The sequence below is a fragment of the Alosa alosa genome, chromosome 23, assembly GCF_017589495.1.
Source record: "Alosa alosa isolate M-15738 ecotype Scorff River chromosome 23, AALO_Geno_1.1, whole genome shotgun sequence".
NCBI lineage: Eukaryota > Metazoa > Chordata > Actinopteri > Clupeiformes > Clupeidae > Alosa > Alosa alosa.
In genome coordinates, this window is record NC_063211.1 from 29,249,410 (window position 1) to 29,269,687 (window position 20,278).

A 20,278-nucleotide genomic window follows, 5' to 3' on the forward strand; every position below is an offset into this window, starting at 1 on the left:
CCACATGCAGAGAACTGGGGAGGGGGGCTACATGAGTGCACACACAAACTGAGCCTGAACATCTTTGGTCCTTTGAGCTTCAGTGGAGATGCAAACAAATCATGGTGACTGAGGAGTAGGCCTACACCAATGTAAAATAAAATCACTGAATCGGGTCTTAGATAAGAACAAGCCTTGTCTCACGTTTAGTGCCAGGTTGCACCGAGTATACGATATAGCCCTCAGATTTGTCTGATTCCCAGGCTACAGCACTGAAGAAACTTCAATTATTTGGATTGGAATGGTACTTCAATCAGGCACATTATAACTATTTCACAGTTCTTTATCAATTCTTTATTTTTTTTACTTGCTAGGAAAGGAGATAATGTAAAACTAACCATGCAAATTTGCAGTACTTACATCACAACTATGATGGCAAAGTATGATTTAATTTCAATGGTCACAAATTGTCTTCATATGAAATAAGAGTTTGATATACACATTACAAATAGACATTACCAGCTTTAAAAGCATATACTTAAAAAACAACAGCAGCAATATTGGCATGTACGAAAATCTTAAAGTTACAAATAATATAGAAAGCATATAAACTGAGCTATTAACACATTCATTTTGGATTTGCTGTAATTATCACAGACCAAAATACTTAGTGTTGGCAGCATCAATACTTTTTAACATGGTAAAAGAAACAATATACTGCATTTAACAATATTAACTGTAGAATTTAACCTTACATAACTGTACACATACACCTTACTGACAACTTTGACTCTATATTTGCACCTATACATTAGAATTTGTACATAAAATGCTCCATCTATCCCATAAAGCATATATTCACAAAAAATGATTGTACGCATACATACACATACATAACATACTCATGTAATAAATCTCTTCTACTTATTTGGCCTAAGCAGATTTCCTTTTGAAAGCTGTTCTAAAAGCTGTTCAGTTAAATCAAGCCAAGTTTATAAGAGGCTATTCATAGGTTGCTTAAGACGTCTAATATTTGAGCCTGTGTCACACCTGGTTTTGTTGTTATTATATCGACTCAATTTACATACATAGTGGCAATGTATATTCAAGTGCAGAAAATGTCAACATAACCGCAGTCTATTAATACTTACCATATGAAACATGGCAATGTGAAGCTATACTGCCGAATACTGCCTACATGGCCCTGAATTCCACAGGTGTCAGAGAGGACTAGTTACACATAATGTACCAATAATACTTATCTACTGATCCAATATGTAAGGACTAAACCATTTGGACTGATTAAATTGGAAACTATGAATTCATAGTGAGAGCTCATGTTCACTAATATAACCACATACGATAAGTAACATTACCTATAATTTGGATTAAGTAGCAGTATGCATGGGGTTTGTTCAAGGCAAGTATTCTAGCAAACTCCAATAGAAAATAACTAGTTCTGCTTTAAAACATATTGCAAACTCACTTACTGGCAATATGACATGCACTGAATATAAAGTGGCAACACAGATTTAGGTGCAGGGAAAATGAAAACATAAAGAATCAAGATTCAGTGAGCAGTTCTTGTGAACAAAAAGAAGGCCATATTCTGCCCAGCCTCATGGGTCAAGTCTTTGGGCCTTTGGTCTGGTCAGACATAAGACTCTTCAGCAAAAAGCAACTGATCAAAGTCCTCCAGCCTGGGATCACTGCATCTTCGACTCCATTCTCTCTTACCTTGAACGATGGCCAGGGCCACCTCTTGACTCTTCTTTAATGAGCTGTGTGGATCTTCGTGAGTGTGCAATGAGAAGTAGTCCCTCACAGCCTTTGTGGCTGCAGGCGAAAGGCAGAACCTGGGCTCTGTTTGTTCCCCACTGGGCTCAATGTCAGATATCCTCAGGCCATGACTTTGGGACGCCCTGTCCTGGTCTGTTGTCTGCCTAAGAGCCTGCCTGTGGAGCCTCTCCAGACCTATAGTGGATTCTCGATCCAGGCCCAAGCTTGTTGCGATTGGCTCAGAGGCACGGCGGGCAGGGCTGGGGAGAAGAACCTTCTCTGCAGTAGGGATGAGCGAGTGAGATTTGCGTCGGTGCAACGCCAAGTTGTGAGCACTCTGAATGTAGAACATGGCCTGAGGAAGATCCAAGTGGTCACCTCCCGAGACCAGGTTCCTCTGGGCTGGCCTCCTTGAGCGGGCAGGGGGAAGCACACTGGTAGAGGCAGCCATTGGAAGAGTGCAAGCCTGCTGATGGAGTTCCCTCAGCTCCCTCACTGTGAGTGGCTGGTCCGAGGGGGAGTACAACATGCTCTTGCAGTGCTGAGCCTGAAGCAGTGCCTGCTGGTAGGACGGGGGGCTGACGGATCTCCTTCTCGCGCCTGGTTCAGCTGATTCCTGGGATCTCCTCTCCCTCCTCTGGCTGACCGTAGCCAAGCCGTCCGATGGGCCATCCTGTAAATCTATGTCATCCTCATGCTGACGCGAGAGTGAGAGTCGGCGGTCCCGCTTGAGCCAGGAGTTTGGGTGCAGCCCGTGACTGCTCTTCAGGTGGCCCCAATCGAAGGGCTCCTTGTTTGGGGACTCTCTGGGTGATTGGATCAGTGGCCCAGGGCAGAAAAGAGACGCCTGGGTTTGGGAGCATGGAGAGAGCTGTCCTACTGAACATGATGAGACATTCCCCGACATTCTCAAAGTGCCCCTTTGTGGGGGGCAGGGTGTGGTGTAGTCGGCAGAGTGCTGGGAGAAGGCGCTGTCTAGGGAACTAATGGAGGAGTGAGTGGGGGAGGCGGCGGGGGAATACAGGCTGGAGAAGCTGGCGTCCAGATGGAGTGGAGGAGGCTTTTTGGTCGCCTCCTTCTGTCTCTGCGTATCCCTGCCGGCAGGCCAATCTGGTGAGGCACCCTCACGTTCCAGTGTGGTTGGCTTGTCCAACTGGAGAATGCTCAGGTGTCTTGTGAACACCTCATTGGCCTCGCTGTCCCGGGCGCTGTCTACAGTGTCATCGTAACTACCTTTGTGGTCTACTTGCCGTTCCAGGCACTGGAGTAGGGAGAAGGTGGAATTACGTATCGAGGGTTCGGAGCAGCGACGCAAGCGACAGGAACCTGGCAGGAGAATGGGTCCTTCCGAAGGGCTCCGGGTTCGAGAGGAGGATGGTCGAGAGACCTGATGCACCCTTGAGGGAGGGGTCTGAGGTGGATGGAGGAGATTCGTTGAGAACGGTGTCTTGGGGTCGGCGTCTGTCTGATCCAGGTCACAGTCACTCAGGGTGATTACAGAATCCCTGCTCCGGCTGTCTGGCTGGGCTGCTGGACGCTGGATGGCCGGGAATGGTGATCCCAAGTCATTTTCCAGTTCATTTTCCAGACTGTCATAGGAGGAATCAGTCATCTGATATGAAGACACATCTGTGCATAGAAAGAGAAAGAGGAGATGTATTTTGAACTCTAAAGCAATAAACACAGGATATTAAATTAAGTAACATCAGGTGTTCTTTCTGACATTTTTTATAAGGACTGTTAGAGGCATGTGTTTACCAGATCCAAGGTCGCTGTTGGTGCATCTCTGTGGGAATCCACTGAATAGTGACATGACATCCTCTCTCATCACGACGTTACAATTCTCTATCATCAGCCGCACCAACTCACAAGCCTGCCAAACAGGGTTATGGCACCAAATATGAATGGGTCCAGGTCAAGCTTATTCAGAACTAGTTCATTTATGTAATGACAATAATGGATAGATTAGGTCTTGCTTAATTCACTACTTTATACACAAACAGAAGGGACGAACAATAGTGCTTTTAAATAGGTATTTTTTTCCTGAAAACCTTTTCCCAGACAAAATCCAGACAAAATCTGTGTCAGACAAAATCCAGGAATATAGTTTCTGTACCGTCTCAGATTTTGCTCAAAGTTTGTCTACCTAATATTTACATCCCAAAACTAAGACATGTACAATATTTTTGTTAAATTCCAATGTTTTCATATTTTTTTCACCCTTGATTTTGTATAATTTTTACACTCAGAAATGCCTCATCTTGGAGGCCATGTATGGGGGGATTAACATCTTGTCTTCTTCTTAGTCTGCCCAAACATTGTAGGGTGGAAGATTGGGCCATTAAAAGTTTGTACTGCATGGCCATTAGTTTTATATAAGGCGCTAGATATCGGAAAAAAAGTGCAAAACTGGTGATATTGAGGGTCTTGTATACTCATTCTTTGTATCCACGTCATCATCAATCATTATTTTGTCTGCAAATACAATACTTTATTAATGTTGAGCCAATATTTGAGGTCTCTGCAACAAATAGACATGAGGATAAAACAAGGTGTAATTGCATTTTTTGGTAATGTTCATAGAACTAAAATGGGTAACACTTTATAATAACTACAAACAATTCATAATTTCTTTTGCATTTGCAAACTATTAGTAAATGGTTAGTTCATCATTAGTAAAGTATTGCTCATACATTATTTCTCATCAATAAAGCATTTGTACTAGGGGTGTCACGATTCTCAAAATCCTCGATTCGATTTTCGATCTTTTTTTAATATTACTATTAATGCATTCCTTATATGTTATTTACTCTTTTTGGCCTTTTCCTTTTTCGGGGGGCTTTTATTTTGAAACCGTTCCAACCGCGAGGTTGTAATGTAAACAGAACTAACATTGATAATTTGATTGTTTCAGCACACTCCGAAGAGACCCAACCTTGGTGTTCATGGAATGTGTACTTATCAATGTGCATTTTAAGCCTTAAAGTAACTTTGGACTGTAACTGTAAGTTGAGTAGGCTAAGTTAGTTGTAATTGACGCGAATAAATGCATACTGTACTTCCACACCGGTGATTTCAAAGTAGCAAGAGGGGCTTTGATTTCGGTACAGTAGGTTAATGTGTATATTTTAACTGGCTGCAGCCTTAAATTAGAAGAGTGTTGACGCTGCAGTTCAGCACGTGTTTGTGCGTCTTGGCATACATGCTGGACGTGACATTGGGGGTGTGGCTGCATCGCCGATTCTACTTTTAAGTTCAAAGTTTGAGATTGAGATGTAATTTCGATATAAAATCGAAATTGTGACACCCTTAATTTGTACACACAGTTATAAATGGATTGCTCATAGTAAATAAGCTTATATCTAATATGTGTTAATAAATTACTTTTAATATTTAATAAATGATGATCTAGGGCCTTTTAATGGTTCATAGTCATGGTTCATGGTCATACTGAGAACAACATGTTGTGGTTAAAAATATTTATTTCTTTATGAGATGTTCCTTTTTCTCAGAATAAATTTGCTTCCCTTCAAGGGTGGATTTTTCCTCATTGTTTTCATTGTGAAATTACAATAAATCACCAACAGATACCTGTTTATAACCAACTTTAACAAAGGTGCCAATAATTCTGGAGGGTACTGTATCTGTGCAACAACCATAGTCTGTAACACTAATATTAAGGTGATACTGAGAAATAACAGAAGGACAGATAAAAAAAAAAGATTTAAAAGAGCTTAAAAGAGACAGGATGCAAAACAAGACTACATTTTTCTTTTTGACTGAGTATAGCTCATAGTGCCAAGGTGGTTTGTCATTATGCTGGTAGGATTTCCTCTGTGCAGCCTGTGGTGTATACCATGGGGTTCGTTGGCCCAAGTAGAAATGTACAGGCTGCAACATACATATCTAAGCAAACAAACCGCCAGTGAGCAGAAAACAGCACACTGGGTTGATGGTGAGTATGAGGGGCGGCTGACCTCAGGAATCTGAAGGAAATGCTTAGAATATTTCCCAGTGAACCTCAGCCTTATTTAAAAAAAAAATACCCCCCTCCTTCCATAAAGTGTCAGAATCTTTAACAATATATTTGGGATAGTGGGAGGTTGCTTTCACATTACTGATGCTGCCACAATAGACATGATATCAGTGGGCACCATAATTCTATAGCCTACTTAGTTGCACAAACTCTCAGAAAGCATCAACTACAGAACCTAGTGTCAGATGGTGTGTTAGTGTGTATGACTGTTTATCCCACCTTCTTGGCTCCATCGCCCTCCAGCTCGGGGCTGCTGAAAGCAGGACCAGAGAGCATACTGGGAGTGATACAGACGGCCAGGTTGAAGGCGTTCATCTGGTTGTCATGGGAATGAAGGTGGACTCGGTGCAGCACCGCAAGCACGTGACTCAGCAACAACAAGTTTTCGCTGGGCAGACAGCCCACCAATCTGTTACAATGGGTAGAGGGTAAGGGTTAAAGGTTGTAATCTTAACACTCCAAAGTCGTGACTTTGAGATTAGATTGGAACTGACTCCTTAATTGACAAAAAAAGCGTAGTGGTTCATTTGGTATAGGCTACAAACTAGTGTAGCACGGTGCACCGATCCTACAAAAGTATCGCAATACCCTGAAATTAAAAATGTCATGATACCTAATTTTATTAGTATCGATACTTTTAAGAATGACCGGGTTCTGTTGAAGTAACATGCGTGTGCGCAAGGCATGATTCTAGCGCCTCCTCCCCTAGCCTGTGCATCTTTTCTCCTCACACACACATATGGTATGCGCAGCTGTCGCGCCAAACAGCGAGACATGGCTGCTAGTTTAAGTGATGCTATGGTAACACATAATAATAGGCTAGAACATGCACAGACCATTCCATTCATCTAAATAAATTTTCCAGAGTTTTAGATCGGCCAGACACTGGGCATCTAGCAATACGATATCTTCAAGAGATGGGGTTGTTGAGGCGCAGTTTAGAAGATGCAAAATAAAAGGGCGGCCCTGGGGGATGATTCACATAGCGAATTGAGGTGGCCTAGAAGAATGAGGACTTTTGTTTGGTGTGAGATTGGGAGGTTAGAAAATTGTTCAACAGTAAAGAGATTCAGTCTTTTTCCTCTTTTGGGAGTGTTATTGATATTTTTAAGTGTGGAATAGACCGACTTGGCATGGGCGCCTGCACAGTAGCTGCACACATAGAGGTAACGGCAGGATGATTGAGGGCACTCACAATAGTTGAATCTTCGACAGATTTCTTGACCTTTCCAAAAAAGCTCATCCTCTTCCTTGGCTTCTCTTGCCGTAGCATTGGGGATGCGGGGAACGTAGGATGAGGATTTAAGGACGCTGGAGCTGGCGCTGGGAAGTCGATGTTCTGGGCTGACTAGTGGACATTCAGCCGCGCCGTGGCTGGGACTGTTGCAGAGGGGACAAGCAGGCTTAAGCCCGAGGAACACGCGATTATGAAGCTCCGAATGGTGCGCGCCGAGAAAGTGGTTAATTCCAGAGGCTCACTCTGGCGGCACCTTTTGCTGAAAACAGACGGTGAAAGGTATAGAAGTGGGCGCCACCATAGGACATGGCTAGGCCAGCGATGATAGATAAATAGTCATTTAGCTCTTTACGTCGGCTGGGGAAGACGGAACAAATTACTAAGGTGTAATTGGAAAAAGCTACTGTGAACTCGGGGAAGGACAACATTTTTCTAGCTGGGCCAGAGTGTTTTAAAGACAGAATAAGTTCGCTGCAAACTAAATCCCGGCTATGAGAGGGGATGGGAAGGGAGGGTAAAATCGTGGAAAGGTCTATGTCTGCACCTGACAAGATGAGGCTCTTGGTGGACGCTGTGACGGGTGGTGGCTCGAACGTTACGGAGTGAGGAGGCGGTGGGAGGGCATTTGCTGTGGCTAGTGAATAACTGGGGAGCCGGAACGTGACATTGTGAACCGAAACACTCGCGGAGTGCTGATGACTCGCTGCAGCGGGCTGGTCTAGAGTATAGAGGGGGCGGAGGGAGTAGCGGCCCTACACCGGCGGCGAGGGGAACGAATTGGATTGTTTTCACCCGATGGGCCCTGGGTGTCGGGTGTTGGTGGGACGAGGTTGTCCTCCAGATCACTGGAAGAGGCGTGGATCTCCAGTTCCATGGAAGTGTGTTGTCTGCGAGAAGCAAAACTCAGAGGTCCGTAGCGTGTGACATGGGGAAAAGGATCTATTTATAGAGCGTGTGACGTGGGGAAAAGGATTACTATTTATATAAACTGTGTGGGAGAGAAGGTCCAACAGGCATCTTTCCATTTTTATGCAGAATACACCTATTTATCGTTGTGCAGCTACCATTAGGAAGGCGTTTGAGTGTTTGCAAATTGCTACTGACAGAGTACAAGCACAGCTTTATCAACTAAAGCTTGTGCTTAATGCTGAGGAGACCAAATTAATGTTTTTTTCAAACTCAAGGAAGGAGTTACTCAAGGAAATATTCAGGTATTTTAATTGATGATTGATTTTCTTGTTACAGTAGCTTTACAGTTGAAACTGAAGCTAACGTTTTATTTTAGGAACAAGTCTTGTTTTACTTTTTCTGCCAGAAGAAGGTTAGTCGATGCCACATTTCTCCATATTATTGATCATGGTGATCTGTTGTAGATGAATGCCCCATCATAGTGTCTGAAGATGTTGGATGCTGTATATCTTGGAGCTTTAAGGTTCATTTCAAATTGCAATTAATTTTTAAAATCCCCTCACTCATCACTGTACACTTCAAACTACTCCAAAGCGAATTTGCCCTCTCTGTCAAATCACTGGCTTACTCACCTTTATATCTTCATATATAAAGCCATTATAGGCAGGCTCCCATGTCACATATCGAAATTTCTTTCATTTATACAGAGTACTTATGGCTTAAGGTCTCAGAACACGATTTTATTGAATATACCTCAAGCATGAACAGTTCAAAAAGGCTTTCATGTTTGCTGCACCTTCTACTTGGAATGACCTACAGAAAACTCTCAAACTACAGTGTCTAATTTCCTTAACTTCCCTTGCACTAGAATGCACTTGAGTTGTCTTTGTCTTGTTTGTGTTTGTTTTGTGATTGTTAAATGTTGTATATGAAACTATAGTTCTGCTATCTTGGCTAGGTCTCTCTTGAAAAAGATATTTATATATCTACGAGACTAACCTTGTTAAACCTTGCTTTAAGTAAAGGTTATAACAATAAAATGACACAGAGCAGAACTAGTATCTTCAACTGGAATCACAACAGCAGTAATTTGGGGGTTTGTTTGTTGGCCACTGTACCTCTGAATGGCGTCCAATTGGCTCTCCTCCCCCTCCGTGGGCCCATCCATGGCACCCATCCATAGCTCGTACAGATCAAACGACAGCAAGCTGCCTGGAATGTTCCGCAGGAAATCCTGAATCATAATGACAGCCACTAGTCAAGGCACAGCCCATACAGCCTAGTCACTGATTAGTAAAATGCTTTTGGATGTATCATGTACATTCTGTTGCTAAAAAAACTTCCACTCTGCCATTGCTACACCTTGGAGACTTTAAAGGGTTGCCCTGTGTTACTGAGGTGACCACTATGAAAGTAAACTGCTACTCTAGAAACTCTGAAGTGGTAAGTAAGCCTTTAACTTACTTGCAACTTGCATGCGTCTAACCAAAGTAATCAGTGAGCATGTCATTTAGAAGCTAGTTGGGCAGGTGATGTGAGAGCAATGAACTTAAAATTAGAGACAAACTGCAAACATGTGAACACCTTTCATATGGGACGGAGAAGTAGTGACTCAACATCCACAGTTGCATAAACATCAGAATGGCTAATTAAAAACAAATAAGACTTGTCATGTTTTGCATGTGTCACTGACAGAAACTAGCCTGGGTTTTCCCATGCTGCCTTGCGCGCGCGATTTAATTCACGCTGCTAGGCAGCCTGTATACCATGGAGCAAATTTTCGCCTCAGTTAGGGGACCAATCACAGAACGGAGGGAGGGCAGTAAGACGATGACGACACACCGTAGCCGTTATGAGCCACGTACAGACGCATTTGATAGACATTCGTAGCGCCCAATAAACGGCTCTGGGCATTCGTAAACCCTGTTTCAAATACGAGAAAATGAATGCCTAGTTCCCAGACCCCGTCTCATTTGAGATGACGTTACGTATAACGTATGACGTTAGCCAGGCTAGACAGAAACACTGTGAAATGAGATATCATGGTGACTAATGACGTGACCGAGGGGACCGAGGGGCAGCCGTGGCCTTTAAGGGGCAGCCGTGGCCTACTGGTTAGCTCTTCGGACTTGTTACCGGAGGGTTGCCGGCTCGAACCCCGACCAGTAGGCACGGCTGAAGTGCCCTTGAGCAAGGCACTTAACCCCCACTGCTCCCTGAAAGCCGCTGTTGTTGCAGGCAGCTCACTGTGCCGAGATTAGTGTGTGCTTCACCTCACTGTGTGTTCACTGTGTGCTGAGTGTGTTTCACTAATTCACGGATTGGGATAAATGCAGAGACCAAATTTCCCTCACAGGATCAAAAGAGTATACTTATATGTATAGAATGAAGAGGAGGGGGCCAAGGACTGACCCCTTGAGGACCCCACAGGTGACAGTGTGCAACCGTGATTTTGCATTTCCAGGGAGATGTGTTCTGTCGCTGATACTGTATGTATCAGTGTCAGTGAATGCAGTCAAAGTCAAATGCAGCAGACAGGTCAAGGAAGGTGTGGGCGGAACGGAAACCAGACTGAAATTTTTCAAAAAGGTGGTTGGATTTGAGATGGTCCTGAATGTGGGCGGCAACTACTTTTTCCATTATTTTGGAGAGAAATGGAAGATTGGAGAGGGTCTGTAATTGGCCAGGACTTCAGGATCGAGGGTGGGTTTTTTGAGAAGTGGTCTAATAATGGCTCTAAGTGGTCTAAGAGAGGTTTATTGCAGAGGTGTAATAAACCTCTCCAGCCTAGATCCATGTATACTAGAGTGTGACACTAGTCGCCGTCTTCTCCTGAACAGATGCATCACTGCTGTGGAAAGGCTATCCCACCGACTCCACACCATTTAAGAAGAAAACGTAAACAAGAAGACCAGCTGAGCAGTGTCATACTTCACATTTGTTCAAAGCAAAGAGAGAATTTAAGAAAATTTGCGTCTCTAAATATAAGTGTGCATGTGTACAGTACCAACGTTGCTGCAGAGGCGCACAATTTGAAGAAGAAACAATGAGGAAAGCAATTCTCAAACCAGGGTGTAAATAACACGTATTACTATATACACCAGGGTACAAATAGCATCCATTTCTAATTATACAGTGGTGCAAATAGCCTTTGCCCATCAGTACTTACACCAGGGTGTAAATTGCACACATTGCTATCTATATACACCAGGGTACAAATAGCATCCAAGGCCGTAGTCATGATGTCAACATTGGGGGGACCAAATCCCTCAAACAGAATTTCAATAGGTCTGGGGGCATGCTCCCCCAGAAGATTTTTTTTAAAATGACAATGACTTCTGGTGGAAAGAGAAGAGAAGGGTGGAGAAGAAGCAACTTCACGCAAAGGCTTGGGCTTCATGGCCCCCTGAGCTCTTGGGCCCAGTAGGCCCATTTAGTAATCCATCCCTGGACACAGACCTGTGGTATGACTCCATTTGTCTCCAAACTTTATGAGTATCTTATGAGTAGAGTTTCTTTGTTTATGTCTATATTACACATATTTTAAACTAAGGCTTAGATTCATAGGTTTGGACCTATAGCCTAACATTTTTTTGTATTTGTATTTTATTATGCTGACGGCTAATCACACAATTTTAATGTAGTTAATGTTGAAAGTGACAAGATTCAGGAATTGGCTACAAAGACAAGCCCCTCTTCTGTCTGACTCACCTTACGTTACTCCATGCATTATAGGCTGGTTTCTGACAAAAATGATGTTTTGTTCCAACATGTAGAAACACTACTACATCCTTTATTTCATGAATAGAGGTGCAAATTCCTTTATTTGGTTATTGTCCACAATTCACATTAACTGTAGGCTATCACCGCCAGTGCATTGTAAACATTTTTTCCAATTTGTGTGCCGTCGACCACATTTGAGTCCTATGTTTTGCCTGCATGGATGCGCGATTGAGTGTGCATCTAAATAAAACATGCAAGATGCAACAACCATTTCTAAGAGGCCTATAAACAAATTTCTGACATTACTACTAGCATATGAATGCATTATTTATGTTGTAAGACATGTGAAAGAAATTAATGACACATATTCATTTAAAATAAAAGGGCACTAAGTTTCTCTTTCGCTATCATTGCGAGAAAATAGAAGCCTGGAAAATCCAGACCCTGATAATCTAGAAAGATTAAGGGTCTGGCAAAGAACAATGTAATGGTCCAACTCGAGGGGCGGCAACAAGCATGCATTTAAAAATCTCACTGCACGCAATTGGATAACACTAGACCATGTTTACTCTGAATGATTTCGGACTTCGACGCAATCTGACAACACTACGACCAATGTGTACTGTCCTCCAACGTTGCAGCGCTGTCTTCATCAGTTTAGCTGGTTCCCAGAATGTTGGGGTAAAAGTAACGTGCATCATTGCTCTTTGCCAGTGTGTCTCGCAGAGACAATTCCATTGTGCTCTCGTGAGAACAAAGTTCCCTTTGAGTCTGATCGGCTCCAAAAATTAATGAGGCTTCTTTAGCCTGTGCTACACCTTTCCAACAAGATTTGTGAGAATTCAGCCCTACGGCACTGCAGTATGGTGCAGTAAGTGGAAGCTTTTGATAGTACACGCCACTAACGAAAAACACAAAACCACCTGGACAAACCACTCAGTGTGCGTTATTCACATTTGATTACATTTCAGATGGTGGTGTTGGTCTCCTGTAGTATAACGTTTTTTTCTTTCTTTGGTACGAATAGATACATTGATATTTCTTTGGTACATACACTTTCTTTGGTACGAATAGATACATTGATATTTGTACCAGGGTGTAAATAGCCTTTGCCTTAAAATAAATATTTTCATGACTTCTTGCTGGATTATTGCCATGTCCCTGTTTCCATATTATTTTCTCCCCCACAAATCAGCTTGAATTCTAACACAAACCACATAGCCTAGCCCAGACCTGATCCCCATTTTTCAATTTCGTTTTCAAAATGATTTATCGTTGTAATTTTATGTTGTGTGTGAGTTAATTAGCCTAGGATGTGAGCTACATGGAATCTCATCATTTTATGTGTATAATTCATCCCTTTTTCTACTTGATAGTACTTTTGCATGTTTTTTTTTAAATGGCTGGGACAGAAGACTGTGCTGCAGAAGACTGTATGCCTGTTAGTAATACCATTAAGTTCACGGTGGTGTGGACTATTGAACTTCAGTTTGGCTTAGCACATAGAGTATTTAGCGAGTATTTGGCAAGCAGTTTACGTAAGTTATACTGAAAATGATTGGTCATGATTTGAGCAATGAGGATCATCCAAAGGCAAAATACACAGTTAGCCAAGTAAATTAATTTACTGAAGCCAGTACAGAGATAAGCCACAACATAATTTTCCTAGACAGAGGCTTATGCAACATATCACATATAATCTCTGATTAAATGGATCTAAATGAGGCATGTCTCTAATCTTAAAAGCAGCCTTTTTGCAAAATATATTCAAACCAATATACGTAAATCAATAGATGGCTTGTGGAACTTTAATGCGCTCATATTCACTGATGTTACACTTCACAATAGAGGCCATTTGCACACAACATTGTTGTTATATGGTCTCCAAATGACAACTGCATACCTTAGCAATACAAAAGTATTTTGCACCCACCTATTACTGCCTTTGGTGTACATTACTACAGAAATGTTCAATTTGTTAAGCTAATACTATTTCTCATCCAGTATTTTGTTTAGTTGTATTTTCTGCATCTAGACAGCACATAGTAAAGGAAAGGGCAAATGACAAGTGCTTCACTGGATCTTTTCACTGTAATTGAAATTTGACCCAAATGCTGTAAATGGACACAAAGCAGACAAAATCAGTGGTGCCTAAAAGACAAACAGACCTTCAGGACAGCAGCGATGACAAAGATAGACTCGTGCACAAGTGAGACGTCTTGGGAGCCGGAGTCCAGCCGATCCCTCAGGTCCCGGCACGCTTTGGCTCCAGCAGAGCGCCGGAAGATCCCTCTAGTGAATGGAGCCTCCTGATACAAGAACACCAGGATGTTCTGGATAGAGACACAATAAGGGCAAGGACAGAAAAAAAGAGACAGATATGGAAAGAATGTTGAGATAATTTCAGAAAAGTACACTTTGCAAAGTATACTGCATTATTCTTGAGAGCGGACAGTACATACAATACTCACAAAAAGTTAGGGATATCTGATATCTGGCCTTCGGGTGAAATGTAATGTTTCAGTTCAGAAAGTACTGAAACATTGAACTGTCACATGTCACATCCTGATCATGGACTTTTCAAAAGACTGAGGTCCGGCAAACATCTCTGCTGCTACAAGACCAGAACAGAGAGACTGAGGAGGAGCCTCAGTATCCTGAACACACACAAGACTATATAAACTTTTTTATTTTTTACACACTTGCACATGGACTGTACACACACTGCACTTTTTATTCTCTCTTGCTATTTATTGAAATATTTCTTTATCTTTCTTTCTTCACACTTGCACAGAAAAAGCTAAACACCAAAGAAATTTCACTACATGCTTTACGTTAGCATTGCAATGTATGTGACAAATAAACCTCCTTGTATCCTTGTTGGACATGCGCATTCAAAAGTTTAGAGAAGATCACATTAAGTTCATCTGTAAAGGTTATAATGAATTTTAGGTTCATCCTGAAATTTCACCGAAAGCCAAATATCCCTGACTTTTTGTGAGTACTGTATTCTAAAGATGTTTAACGCAATGTATTGATTTATCCTCCTACTGAAAATTTGCAAAAAGTTGCGACAATGTGTCCAACTTTACCATAATTGGCCTTGGCAGAGCATCATCATGGCACACTGCATTGAGTGGCAGACCAAAAAGCTGACCAGGTGCAGAGAAGAGTGGGTTTAGGGGTGGGTCATCCAGCTGATTGGTGGATCCTCTCCAAAAAGCCCAGCTGATGAGGGAACGTCTCCTCTTGTAGGACTTCTGACCAGGCTCTGCTATAGCAGAGTACAGGGAGAAGGGTCCAACAGATAGCAGGAGAAAAGAGTTGACAAAAAAGATGATGACTTGAGTAACTCAACTGAGTACATATTCACTGAACAGCATTCAGAAAAATCTGAGATGTCCATGTCTTAAGTGTTAGACTCATTTACTCAAACAAATCTTGAGTTAAACCAAAACAGTCCTCTCACCCATGAAAGACTGCCCCATGACCACACGACTTGGCTTGAGGATGAATTGGCAATGGTTATCACTCTGGAGCTGATCTAGGAGCAGTTTCACCTGTGTGTCAGTGTGCGTGCTAGCATCTTTGGGGTCGCCCAAACAGGCTGACGGTTTTTGGAGATGACTCATCTGGATGCTAAAAGGGAACTCATGACCTGTTAAAGAAGGGAAATGGTGTGAAAGGGATGTGCTTGTCCCCTGAGGAAATATTTGCTTTTCATCCCACCCTCCCTTAAGAGCACCTTCGAACAGCCCACCCCCCACCCACACACACACAAACACACACACACACACCACACACACACACACACACACACACACACACACACAGTGGTCATACTACTGACCAGACTCATCTGTTGCTGTTTCTTGCTAACATGTGGCACAGATCGGATAAGTATTATGAACATGGAAAAAGCACAATTGGAAAAAATAGGGATAGGCAAAAGAAAAATCTGAACTCAGAAACAAGCCCTGCAGTGAAACGGCAGCCATAAATGTATGCCTACTGTACGAAACAGCTACAGTATATGAATTCTGTGTTCTTTCCCATGGGTTTGAGATAGCAGCCTAGGAGTTGTGTGATTGTTAAGGCTGAGGTGGAGTATGAAGGACACCGACTGTGATCTTACCAATGAGAGGATAGGGGGCATTATCCCTCTTAGAGCTCACCCACAGTTGATAATCCTTCACACTACCCTGCAGGAACAACAACAGTGACACAGAGGTTTTAGCCTAGTTTCACCATCATAAGCAATTATAATAATAGCAACATGGTAGACTACAAACACAAAGTAGACTGTGTGTGTAGACCCCAGAGTGTAACAAATTATACTACATTGAAGTAACTTTACTTATTAATTAATTAAGTATAAGTATAAGTAAGTATATATACTCTTTTGATCCAGTGAGGGAAATTTGGTCTCTACATTTATCCCAATCCGTGAATTAGTGAAACACACACAGCACACAGTGTACACACAGTGAGGTGAAGCACACACTCATCCCGGCGCAGTGAGCTGCCTGCATCAACAGCGGCGCTCGGGGAGCAGTGAGGGGTTAGGTGCCTTGCTCAAGGGCACTTCAGCCGTGCCTACTGGTCGGGGTTCGAACCGGCAGCCCTCCGGTTACAGGTCCGAAGTGCTAACCAGTAGGCCACGGCATCCCCCACAACAACCATCCCAAGTATATTCATAGTGTCACCTTTCACATTGTGTGAAACACCTGAAGCTTTTAAAATAAATAAAAAGCATGCAAATAACAATGGAACAGAAAAGCCAAATAAAAGTCAAATCAACTATTAGTGGGATCAGTCAGAACCAGCAGACTTGGCCACGCCCACCGCCACAGCCAAGTGGGCATGTGAGTGGCACACAAACAACACTTACCACGATGCCAAACTGCTGCAGGGCCAATCGGATGACCTCACTGGCACTGTCAGAGTTGCTAACAGCTAAGGTTTTAGTCTGAAGAGAGAGGAGAGCAGAGCAGAGGGAGTCGGTTAGAGGTGAACATGTGACCCCACGTGCACTTCAGGAGAAGGTTAACCAGAGGTAAGCTTACATATGCACAGTTCCCGATGTCTTTCGCAAACACTTTCAGTGGGATGGTTGTTGGGTTATCCTTCTCTTTCTCTTCTCGCATTTGACTATCATGGAATAGGATAGGGTTGTGTTTTACTGGAAAATATACTAACATGAAAAGCATATTTTATTGTGTTTAATGCTTTAAAAAGATAACTTGAGTGGCGTGGCGTGTTAAGTGAGTTTACCTTTTAATAAGAGACAACCACTTCTCTTTCTGTTCCACGGTGCTGCAATAGAAAATGTATATATGTATATGATGTGGATCTATTGAGATGTAGCGGTTGACATCATAAACCAGTATTGGCAGGAAAGTTCAGAGCAGCACCAGTCTTTTAAAGGTGCTCTAAGCAATGTTACACGGTTTCTAAGCTAAAACATTTTTTGTCACATACAGCAAACATCCCCTCACCATCTATCTGCTAGCTGCCTGTGCCCTGAATACACTGTAAAAACGCAGTCTCTGTGGACAGCCCAGGGTCCAAAAAGGCCAAAAAAACAACCTGGGTCAGCCTGGACCATAAAAACATAACAAACTGTTCCAGCCAATCACAGACTAGATGCGTGTTCAGGAGAGTTTCCATTGCACGGGAGGGAGGGGGAGGGAGTAGCGAGCTTGTGGTCAAAATTAATACAAGACAACTGGTGTGAGACTGCAGCTTTATTCATGACTAGCGCTCTGTTTTGTTTGAACGTCAACAGAAGTGACTTTGCCCAACATTGCATAGAGCACCTTTAACTGGAGTTTAAACGGCAAACCTGTGGGAAAAACTACATTGTCAAAACATTAGGTAATTAGGCTACTGTACCCTGCAATACAAAAATAAACTTAAAAAAAAGACAAAGTACCTTTTCATAGAGAGCCTCAATGACCGAATCAGTGGATTTACTTGTTGCCAGTTGAGTTCATTCATTGCAGCTCTACAAACACTATTTTAGCCTAAATCAGCCATGAAGTTGACTGAAAATGTTAACTAAATTGAATATTTGCACTGAAAGCACTTAACTGTGTTCTCAATTTAGTAAATTGTGCACACGATTTAGTAAATTGTGTGCACATTTTACTAAATAGTGGGCTCATTTTACAAAATGTTGTTCTCATTTTAATTGTTGTAAAGCACACAATTTAGTAAAATATATGCATGATTTACTAAATTGAGAGCACAATTTTGTAAAATTAGCGCACTATTTAGTAAAATGTGCACACGATTTAGTAAACTAAACTCACAATATACTAAATTGTGCACACAATATGGTAAAATGAGACCAGAATTTAGTAAAATGAGTGCACAATTAAATAAAATGATCCCACATTCTCTCAATACACAAACGTATATTGCAATGACACCTCCTGGGCTCCGTATCATGCATTTTGGGACAAAAAAAGACCTTCCTCGACACCAACAGATGTTAACCAACACCCCACCTCTCCACCGAGGGTAATCTATTATATAGGGCCACTCCCCTAAATAACTATCCCTACCTGAACCTATGACAAAATATATGGTAGGGCCACATACCACAAATAACTAATAACATGCCACATGCACCTGAACCATGAATGCAGACCCAAGATGACAAAATATTTATGACAAAATATTTATGGCGCGTGCATGTACATGTAAATGAGTGGGTATGGGTTTGGTTGATGCGGGCTCTTGAGACATACCATAAATATTTAATAATAACATGCACACATGCACACACACACACACACACACACACATACAGACAGGCAAGCACACACACACACACACACACACACACCACACACCAATGCAGACACACACACACACAGGCATAAAGCGCGTATGCAAACACGCACACACACACACACATAAACACACAAATACAGGCATGCATATGCACATGCACACACACAGACACACACACACACAGACACACACTTATAAACAAAAGCAAACTCACATATGCACACACTCATTTACATGCACATGAGTTGCAGGAGTAGGAAATGGAGACAAATTGACAAGCGTGATTTATTTTTGCGAAGAGAATATGCAGGACTGAGAGGCGGTCATATTTTGTACCGCTATGCGGTACATCTAGTTTATTGCTGCCGTTACTTATGTTACTCTGTGGGTATTAGCTACAGAGGACCTGACACTTCAAATGCTGGCATATCGCGTCACATTTAAAATTAAACTGTGTTAAGCAGCTGTGAACGGCAGGCTGAACAGATCTGCAACAGAAGGAGGTTGCTATGTTAACTCCAGCTGCAAAGTCAGCCATCTTCACCAGCTAACACGATAATCCAGTTACTGTACAACAACAGTATGACAGTTACAGGAAGATAATCGCTCAGATTTTCGTTATTAGGCCACTTGAAAATATGCTATGGCTAGGCTAATCACTGGAGGTATTTTAATATTATTTTTGTTTTGCTTATGGTTAGGCAAGGCCTCCCTGTGGTTTTGATCAACCTAATCTTTGAAATGTCAATTGTAAACATTAAGGTGAAATGCGTTGAAACTGACATGCCACCAGAACAGACGTTTTATCGGCTTTGAGGTATAATAAAGTCTCCAGTCTTGTAAATTCACATTATGTAACATCCATAACGTCACATCCATAACGCACCATTAAAGGTTTTAAAAGTAAGAAAGGGGCACAATTTGGTCATCACACTTTACATTGATATAAATCAGCTTTGCACAGACACTATGGACATTGTCGCATCAACACTGTATGTGTAGCATAAACTTTTCCTATAAAACGTTATGGATGTGACATGGCCATGGAACTTGTTGACTTAAAAACAAAAGCCTTACAAATGTAAGGAGTTGTGCTCTTAAAGGCAAGCTGAGCATAGACATTGATCTACCATTCCCTTGTCAATCTGGAATTTGTCAAATGACACAATTTGTTTGAACCTTGGGTCCATTTATCCACTTTTTAAATATGTATAATATTACCATGTGAAAATGTTGTTTCTGGTTGCACACCATATTTATGATGTAAAAAAAGAGTGTAATTCTCCATCAAATTCAATCAGATCAGTTACAAACAATAAAATATAGACCTAAATGAAGATTTTAACAACAGTTCTATTTGCGTATGCACAACTTTTTTTTCCATGGTAAGGATGACCTTTGCATGGAATTGCCCAGTGTGTTTTGGTAGTGGGTTAAGTGGTGAGGGGATCCACTAATACAGGCTACTGTTCAGAACGTAATTTTTCCTGCTTGTGGGTCAACATTCTGTTTTTGTGACGTAACCACTACATCTCTATACAGTAAAAATACACATAAATGCCATTATTAACATACATATCTTATCAAATAAGGGTATGTAAGCCATGTCAAACTAATGACAAATGTCCAAACACCGAGCCCTTCAACAGAATTGACCACTTAAGCTTAATTGGTTTAAACTGAATTTCCCATTCAGTCAAATTGGATACTGTAGAGATGGTTTTGTTAACACTTTGACGTGTACTTGATAGCCCTTAATATTCAGTAAGTAAACCATTGTAACATGGTATTTCAGTATTTCAGTGACAAAAGAA

The 20,278-nt window shown here is 41.9% G+C and overlaps 1 protein-coding gene across 3 annotated transcripts in view; it reads right to left on the minus strand.

Annotated features, from left to right (window-relative positions):
- Nucleotides 1-329: 329 nt before the first annotated feature.
- Nucleotides 330-20,278, minus strand: part of arhgap20 (Rho GTPase activating protein 20) — a 63,836-nt gene continuing 43,887 nt past the window's right edge. For 2 of the 3 annotated variants that reach the window (XM_048234699.1, XM_048234697.1), the window contains exons 5-15: nt 16,938-16,979; nt 16,730-16,814; nt 16,555-16,632; nt 15,799-15,865; nt 15,133-15,321; nt 14,756-14,937; nt 13,832-13,996; nt 9,059-9,174; nt 6,014-6,203; nt 3,517-3,631; nt 330-3,387 (exon numbers count right to left, since the gene is read on the minus strand). In XM_048234699.1, coding sequence (XP_048090656.1) covers nt 1,631-3,387; nt 3,517-3,631; nt 6,014-6,203; nt 9,059-9,174; nt 13,832-13,996; nt 14,756-14,937; nt 15,133-15,321; nt 15,799-15,865; nt 16,555-16,632; nt 16,730-16,814; nt 16,938-16,979 — 2,986 coding nt within the window. In that variant the 3' untranslated portion in view covers nt 330-1,630. The remainder of the gene's footprint in view (nt 3,388-3,516; nt 3,632-6,013; nt 6,204-9,058; nt 9,175-13,831; nt 13,997-14,755; nt 14,938-15,132; nt 15,322-15,798; nt 15,866-16,554; nt 16,633-16,729; nt 16,815-16,937; nt 16,980-20,278) is intronic. The other variant, XM_048234698.1, reaches the window with a different exon arrangement.